The sequence below is a fragment of the Pseudomyrmex gracilis genome, unplaced genomic scaffold (assembly GCF_002006095.1).
Source record: "Pseudomyrmex gracilis isolate BER0280 unplaced genomic scaffold, ASM200609v1 scaffold_119, whole genome shotgun sequence".
NCBI classification, from domain to species: domain Eukaryota; kingdom Metazoa; phylum Arthropoda; class Insecta; order Hymenoptera; family Formicidae; genus Pseudomyrmex; species Pseudomyrmex gracilis.
In genome coordinates this window covers 24400-32596 of record NW_018020703.1, presented here as the reverse complement: position 1 = coordinate 32596, position 8197 = coordinate 24400, and the positions used below count along the sequence as shown (strand labels likewise).

Below are 8197 nucleotides of genomic sequence, written 5' to 3'. Positions count from 1 at the left end.
TATATATATATGTATATACATATGTAGAAGCAATATAATTATGTAATATAATAATTTCTTACAATCTTATAAATGTTATTGAATTACATTCGAGTTATCTATGAATAAAAAAACTTTTTTTGTACTTAAATAAATAATTTTTCAACATTTGTTCTTCTTTTTTCTGTTTAGTTTGCATTGTTTATTAAGAATTTGTAAGAAAAACTATATATACATATATATTTTGTTTTAATAAAATTTAAAACAATCTACACAGTTTATTTTATCCTCTTTTTTTCTCTTTTTTTCTTTCTCACATGTTATAAACGTCAAATTCTGTAATGTGTGCAAAGTAATCCTCAGAAAAACTAATCGATATCACAACGGACCGTTAGCTCAGTTGGTCAGAGCATCGGACTTGCTTGAAGCCGAAGGTCGTGGGTTCGATCCCCTCATGGTCCATTATTTTTTTTTTTCTTCATTTTGTCAGTTTTACCATTTTTTGTATCAACCGTGAGTGTAATTCCATTTATTTACCGTTATTAAATACATTTATTTATTATAAAATAAAAAGTTTTACGATCTGTATTTGCAGATACATACAGATCAAAAAATGTTTTTTTCAAACGGTAAATAAAGAGAATTAAATTTGTAACTGATACAGAATTTGAGAAAAATTGCAAAACACAAAAAAAAAAATGATAATGGACCGTGAGGGGATCGAACCCCCGACCTTTGGTTCAGATTAAGTCCAAATGCTCTGACCAACTGAGCTAACGGTCCATTGCGACATCGGTATCTAAATTTTCAAAAATTACTTACTTTCACACTTAGTACTCGCAATGATAAGAAAATCGATCTGCCTCGACACCGCTTTTAAACGAATTTTGACATAAAACGCGTATTTGAAATAACATTTCAACTTTTCTTAGGTGCACGGTTACATTTTGTATATTTTTTGTTGTTCAAATAGAAAAATGTTACATGATAGATGTATTTTGATTGTATTATTTAATACAAATAGCAGCTAATGATAATTTAAAAAATATACTTGATTGTGCTTTCTTCGTATTCGTATCGGACAGTACAGAATTTGAGAAAAATTGCAAAAAAAAATAAAAAAAAATAAAAACAATGGACCGTGAGGGGATCGAACCCTCGACCTTTGATTTGAATTAAGTTCAAATGCTCTGACCAACTGAGCTAACGGTCCACTTGACATCAGTCTCTAAATTTCCAAAGACTACTTTCACACTTAGTGCTCGTAATGATAAAAAAATCGATCTGCTTCGACACCGCTTGTAAACAAACGAATTTTAATACAAGCGTTAACAAGCGCGTGTTAAAGAAAAAAAAACATTTCAACTTTTCTTAGGTGCACGGTTACATTTTGTATATTTTTTATATAGTTCAAATAAAAAAATGTGACGTGATAGATGTTGTGTATTTCGATATTATTTAATATAAATACCAGCTAATACAGATATAGCAGCTAATGATATAATCTAAAAAAAACATACCTGATTGTGCCCCCATATCTTTCTTCGTGTTCGTACTGGACACACCAGGATTTCAACTGCTTGCTTCGCAAACTTCCCTCTTCGACGTCGTTCGGAGAGATGTGTTCGCAATCCTTCTTTTCTTGTTTTTCACTCACGAAACACGCGTAAATTGTTTGCGCGTTGCAGCGACGCGTGCAACGAAATGATCTGTTTCATCGCGGTGTGCACGCGGATTCGGCCAATTCGTTTTTCGCTCGTATCTCGACGCTTTCTCTCGTCGATTAAACAATACGTCGCGTATTGTTGCGAACGTTCGATGTCTTATGACACAAGTGCTCGATACCTATTAAGCGCGCGGAACGATAAGAATCGCGAAAAAAAACGAGACGATTCGAACGCGATTCCGTCGCGCCGCGACGTTGGCCATGATGACTGCCCGCTAATTCCGGACGTATCGAAGCGCGATATTGCGATTCTCGAAGTATCGAATCTTCAAACGAACAAAGAAACCCCCTAGAAAACAAGCGGAAGTTGTGTGGTCAGACTGGCTCAGATCGCGGTAATAACACACATCGAGATATCGATCTCTCGAATCCTCGACGAGAATAACATCGATCAATTAATCGAACGTCGCCCATCCCTAACCGTGATTCCTAGTGAACGCACATAATCATGATCCTGCTTGAAATACACAACAGGATACTCGAGGAAACTTTAACGAGCAAAATCAAGAATGCTCTGTCGGGGTGAGCGATTTTTAAATGTGTGATTTTAAATGATTTTCTCAAATTCTCAAAGCCGTCCGTCTTATCTTTGTAACCTCCTCGTTTCGGAAGATGTGGCGCCGGGGCGGTGTCCGTTGAATTATCTTTCTCGGAAAAATTCTCGAGAGATAAGCTCGTTACTTATTTTTCACCGCACTCTTATATTTTTCCAACTTTTCGATCATTTTCTTCCACATGTGCTTTTTGACATTTCTCACGTGACAGAGAAGGATTCTTTTTTTAACTCACGTCAAATTTTATTATTTATAAAGAATTTTTGCGTCGCACTTATTAAAATTTTCCCAAAGACTACCTTGCTGTTAGTATTGTTTTTGTTTTTTAATCAATATATGTTTTGTTTGTATAGACACAAGCAGGAGTCCACAGATGTTGTCATAGCAGATTTTGATGGGGTGTTGTTTCACATCTCCAACTTGAGTGGAGACAAGTCAAAGCTTAGGGTAAATCAATATATTTCACGAACAATCTGTGTAGCGTTTATGTAACACCGTGATGATATTACTCATATTTTTGTTGCAGATAAGTATTCTGCTCAAATTTTATAAACAATTGCAAGAATATGGTGCGGATGAGCTGCTCAAACGAGAATACGGGTCTCATTTTATTGCACCAGAAAGCGGTTAGAAATTTGACTAGAAGTTCTTACATAATTTTCACACTTTGGATTAAAAAAAAAAAAACAAATGACAGATTTTAATTTATTTTATTATATTTCCGCAGGTTATAACGTGTCGGTGCTCATAGATTTAGAGAAATTGCCGGAGGATTGGGAAGCATTAGTGAGGAAAGTGGCCTTGTTGAAGAGGCATTGCTTCGCCAGTGTCTTTGAAAAATATTTCGACTTCCAGGAAGGATATTGCGATTCTCCAGACGGACCTGTGCAAAAGAGAGCTGTTATTCAGTATCGAGATGAAGAAACAATGTAAGAAATGTGTTTGTGTGTGCAGACTAACTAAATTGCTTATTAATCGCTATTTTCTTTATTTTGTCTTTAAGGTACGTGGAGGCTAAGAGCGACAGAGTCACAGTAGTGTTTAGCACGATATTCAAGGACGAGGACGATATGGTGATAGGCAAATTGTTCCTTCAGGAATTGAAGGAAGGCAGGCGAGCCAGCCATACCGCGCCACAAGTGTTATTCAACCATCGCGAGCCACCGTTAGAACTGCAAGATTCTGAGGCGGCGGTCGGAGACTGCATTGGCTACATTACGTTCGGTAAAGAGAAAGACTGTTGCACTCTCTTCAACTCGTTGAACTTCGCCGAGTTTCTTGCACGTTGACGAATTATTGATATTAATTTCTATTTTTGCAGTGCTGTTTCCACGTCACACCAATAGAGACGCTCGCGACAACACCATCGACTTGATACACATGTTTAGGAACTACTTGCACTATCACATTAAGTGCAGCAAGGTTTACATTCACTCGAGAATGCGCACCAAAACGACAGACTTCCTCAAAGTTCTGAATAGAGCGAGGTCTCAGTCCAAGAACACTGAGAAAAAGACTATTACGTAAGTTTCGATCGAAAAACTTATTAAAAAAAAAAAAAAAAAACGAATAAAAATTGCAAGAGTTTTGTATTGATTTTGGGCTTAGATATAAATTAAATATTAGATTTACATTTTTTTTTGTTTACAGAGGACGGACATTTATTAGGAAAGAGTGAACGCGCCGAGGAATCAAGAGTGCTAACCTGTTTTTAAGAAGACAGAACGAGAAATTGCGCGACTATAGCACGATCGGAAACAACCGACTCGTAAAGGAGAGTCTTTCGCGAGAGGCGTCCTTTGCCTCGCGCGTTTTCGACGAGATGAGCGGAATTTGGAGATTTCTGAGTTTTTTTTCTTTTTTTTTAACCTGTTTGTCGAACGCTGTACACTTACGAACGACGTAACGCCGCGTTGAGAGAGCAAGTTCATCGTTATCTCGCTCAACGCGATGATAATTTCGATTTACAACAGGAACAACACTCGGATGACGTATACGCTTCCACCGATTACGTTGACAGTTGCTACTTTTATCGGGAAAATTATCGTTATCGTGAATGTCGCTTTCGTCGCGAAAACGTTCTGTCAATTTTTTTTACAGCGATTTAGAATTAAAATTATAAACACACCACAACTGGCTGAATTTTTAACGAGAAACTTGCATTCCATTATGTACACACACACACACGACGTAGCTTGTTACTTCTAACGACGAAATTGTCACACGTTACATCTGACGTTTTGATCGAACACAACGCATAAAAAAAAACAAAACAAAAATAGATAATATCGTTAAGTAATACGAACAAAAATCGTGAGAGGTAAACGATTGAGGTAAACGTAAACTTTTTTAGTCTATCGTATCTGTGATTTCGGATTGTCACAAAAAGTTTCATACTACTATACACATATTTAAGCCAGAAATATTAATTAAAAAAGAAAAAACCAATTTACTAATAATTACTTTCCGCATTTTCTAGCTCGATAAAATTTATCGCAACAGATAAACCGCGCGCTAAATTGATACAATCTTTCCCCTTTTCGATGTTTTTATCGTCTCCACTTAATTATTGTACTAATTAATTATATCATATGAGAGTGATGAATAAAAAAAAACAGCATTAACAATTTGCAAGGTTACACCTTCTGTGCACACCTTCGTCATGTTATTGATCTGTAATCAAGCGGACGGCGTAAAATAGGGAGTGTCGGGAACACGTCGTTCAATTAAGCAAACCACACCCAAGCCTACCTCACCGCGTCGGGGAGGAGGTCTTCCCTCGCTGGGAAGTCGTCTCTCAGGAATAGCTACGCACTTCTGACACGTGACATTCGATTCCTTTTCGACGATAACACTTTGCGCAGCTAATAGTTGCAAATAGTTGGAAAATCGCCTAGAGGATTTGGACGAACAGGACTCGAGGGAATTTTATCGTCATCAGCGTAATGGAGATTAAAACGACGTTCCCGACGATCTCGAGCAGCTCGCCCTGTCCGCCGAACGAAGACTCCGCGAAGATGGAGGACGCGGTGCAGCAGTGGCTGGAGAAAGAAACGTTTTCGGGGGTTCGCGTCTGGCAGCTCGCCGGCATCGTTCTCGCTGTTCTGCTGAGCATCGTCGTCGGACTCTGTTGCTGCGTGCGCTTTCGCGTGCCGAGAACGAAGCAGGAGATCGAGGCCGATTACATTCGCAAGAAGATAACCAAGAGTTTTCGGAGCGAACTGTCGAAGATCAGCAACAAGGAGATGGACGAGATGGATCTGCAGAAAGGTAAAGACACGAGTTAGAGAAAAAGCAGAAGCTTGGAATAGAAACTTTCTGCGTAATTCAATTAACAAAAAAGTTGAACATAGAAAAGCTCATAAATCAACGTTAAGATTTTTGGGAATTACACAAGTGGAAGAAAAATTTTAACTTTTGCTATCTAAAATTTTAGGAATATTACTCGTTTACAAGAAACAAGCGGATTGCGTAGAAATGCGCAATGTTAGCGATGCAACATTTTAAAACAAAAATAGTTACGATGCACCGCGAGCTAATCGCTTTTTATATCGCAGCTTTGGACAGAATCCGTAGCGAGTACGAGGGGGACACGTCCGCGATAGCGAAGGAATGTGCGGGATTGGCGCAACGAAGCGTTCATCAGGGCTTTCGGTCCAGATTCAACGCCGTGTTTGGCAAAACGCGTGTGCGCTTCAGCCCGCGCGAGCACGCGGAGGCGAGCGCCATAATTTAACGACGAAAACAAAATTGCCAATTAATTGTAACTGATAAAATTACGTTTTGCAATAAATTGCACACGGCACGCGACGGAAAGAGATCAAACGTTTCGAGACAAGTCACCTCGTAAAAAAAAAAAAAAAACAAAAGGAAATACATGCGTACACGCACACGCTCTCATTTTTTGACTAAATATAATCTTTATTTCATATAGATATTTTTATACACAAATTTATTTATTTTAGCATGCAACAGTGATCTATATAGCAACGAATAGTAATATGCTTCGGAAAGCACCTCACCACATGTGTCATAATTTCTCTTTTTTTTTTTTTTTGTCTCTATATCATATAATTCGACATTGCTATCGATTAATTATTTGTACTCTCTCGTTAACCGCGCTTGTATCTTATTATTTACTGCATATACATAGATGAATCTTATTCGAATCTATTCGATAGAAGTTTAATAATTACAGAATTACTGTATCTCTAATGATCAATGATAAGAGGGAGAGTGATTGAACGAAAACAAGAAACTGTTGTTAAATACAAAAACAAAAAAAAAACAAAAAAAAAAAGAATAAAAAGAAAGATTGCAATACTGATTTGCCGCGTTTCGTATAAATCTAAATTCCGTAGTGTCCTCGTTTCTGACATAAACGATCCAAGGCAGCCTTGCGAGGTATCGGTAACGCTTGCGACTTAAATGTAAGATAAGAAGCACGCACGCACACACACACACACACACACCGGAAGCGGCGTCTGCGACAACAAATTCAAGGTGAAAAAGAAAATCAGAGGAGAAGGAAAACTCGACAAAATAAGAGACAACGTAAGATGCGTGTTTATGAAAATGATTTTTTATTAAAAATATCGGAAAACACAAGAGAATTGTTGCTTGCCGGAACGATTAACACGGACGATTCCGTCGTTGCAGCAATCAGTAACAGCCACTCTGTTGTATGATTCCGTGTAAAAGGAAAAGAAAACATTTAATAAAAATTATTACAAACGGAAATCAAAAAAAAAAAAAATTCGATTGCGAGCTCAGCTGAGCGAGTCCGGATGCTCTCGACTCAACGTCGAAAGCGCTCACATTCGCCCGAAGATCCGAGCGAGAATCCATACGTGTGCGCGACTCATCATCTCTTCTCTTTTCACGAATCAAAGGACGATGACTTTTGTCATACAGTAGAACATAATAGGAACGGGGAAAAAAAAAGTGATAAAAAAATATAGAAACTTGATAGTTCTTGTTTTACGTCAGCGATAATTATTAAAATGGTCTTAAATTTGTCATGTCTATCGATCAATATACATATATATAATATATATACATATATATATATATATAGTGACAATACATCAATTTTTTTTGTTTTTTTCTTAATTGTTTTTTTTTTTGGACAAAGATGATTGACAAGACCGATCATCATCTTTGCGTCGCGTAATCGTGTAACGTACCGCGTCATCACGCGCGCGATATTTAACGCGGCATACACGCGCGTCGTAATTGAAGAAACACACGTGCGAGCAAGAATTTGCCGCTCTCAAAAATGTCTCGGTTTTTGTCTCAGACCAGATTTTGAATCAAAAACATTTTATCTTTATTAGCGCTTTACCTCCACGCTCTATCATGCAAGTAAAAGTTTCGTTCTCTATCTTCTTTTTATACGCAATGTAAATTCAAAAATGATTTCATCAACAATAGCGTTTTCATCTACGATATTATGTTTCTTTTTTTTTTCTTTTTTTTTTGTCGCCAAAAGTACACAACTCCAATTCAATCGAAAGGTAAGTTACGCGTTCGCTCATCAAAGAAGACGCTTTTAATTCTTAAATAATGTGTGTATCTTTCGAAACCTTACGTACTAGAAATCTTTGAATGCTCTCGATTCCTTGTTCGCATTAAATCCTGCGGATCTCTCGCGTTTTTTTTTTTTATCTTCTCTCTTGTCGAATAGCCTGAAATCCTTATCGTTCTACGAATATCGTCTTAAGTATTTAAATATCTCTGAATCCTTACATTCTAGGATCTTTTTAGCGGTTACCTTAGATTCTAGGGTTCTTTGGATCATAAAGGTGTTAGAATTCTAGGAACTGTGGATCCTTAGGTTCTACGATCTTTAGAGAGTTCTTGGGTTACAGAATTGTTTTTCGTGTACGTGTATGTGTGTGTGTGTGTGTGTTGTTGTTGTTGTTACTTTATTCTAGGA

At 37.4% G+C, this 8197-nt stretch overlaps 3 protein-coding genes across 4 annotated transcripts in view; 2 read left to right on the top strand and 1 right to left on the bottom strand.

Annotated features, from left to right (window-relative positions):
* The window catches only part of LOC109856430 (acetylcholinesterase-like), a 29147-nt gene extending 27351 nt beyond the window's left edge, over positions 1–1796 (bottom strand). The window contains exon 1 of one of the 2 annotated variants that reach the window (XM_020431697.1): positions 1500–1796. In XM_020431697.1, the coding sequence (XP_020287286.1) occupies positions 1500–1515 (16 nt within the window). In that variant the 5' untranslated portion in view covers positions 1516–1796. The remainder of the gene's footprint in view (positions 1–1499) is intronic. The other variant, XM_020431699.1, reaches the window with a different exon arrangement.
* Positions 1797–2092: 296 nt separating this feature from the next.
* Positions 2093–4847, top strand: LOC109856433 (probable actin-related protein 2/3 complex subunit 2). Its single transcript, XM_020431705.1, has 7 exons — positions 2093–2227; positions 2613–2706; positions 2786–2885; positions 2987–3188; positions 3263–3483; positions 3581–3782; positions 3910–4847. Exons 1-7 carry the CDS (start codon positions 2154–2156, stop codon positions 3935–3937), a joined length of 921 nt encoding a protein of 306 aa, XP_020287294.1. The 5' UTR covers positions 2093–2153; the 3' UTR covers positions 3938–4847.
* A 189-nt stretch (positions 4848–5036) lies between these two features.
* On the top strand, positions 5037–6572 carry LOC109856434 (transmembrane inner ear expressed protein). Its single transcript, XM_020431706.1, has 2 exons — positions 5037–5529; positions 5817–6572. Exons 1-2 carry the CDS (start codon positions 5205–5207, stop codon positions 5993–5995), a joined length of 504 nt encoding a protein of 167 aa, XP_020287295.1. The 5' UTR covers positions 5037–5204; the 3' UTR covers positions 5996–6572.
* Positions 6573–8197: the final 1625 nt, after the last annotated feature.

Coding starts and splice junctions, on each gene's coding strand:
- LOC109856433 (XM_020431705.1), top strand. CDS start 2,154: ATGATCCTGCTTGAAATACACAACAGGATACTCGAGGAAACTTTAACG. Junction 3,189..3,262: donor TATCGAGATGAAGAAACAAT/GTAAGAAATGTG, acceptor TTTGTCTTTAAG/GTACGTGGAGGCTAAGAGCG. Junction 3,783..3,909: donor ACTGAGAAAAAGACTATTAC/GTAAGTTTCGAT, acceptor TTTTGTTTACAG/AGGACGGACATTTATTAGGA.
- LOC109856434 (XM_020431706.1), top strand. CDS start 5,205: ATGGAGATTAAAACGACGTTCCCGACGATCTCGAGCAGCTCGCCCTGT. Junction 5,530..5,816: donor CGAGATGGATCTGCAGAAAG/GTAAAGACACGA, acceptor TTTATATCGCAG/CTTTGGACAGAATCCGTAGC.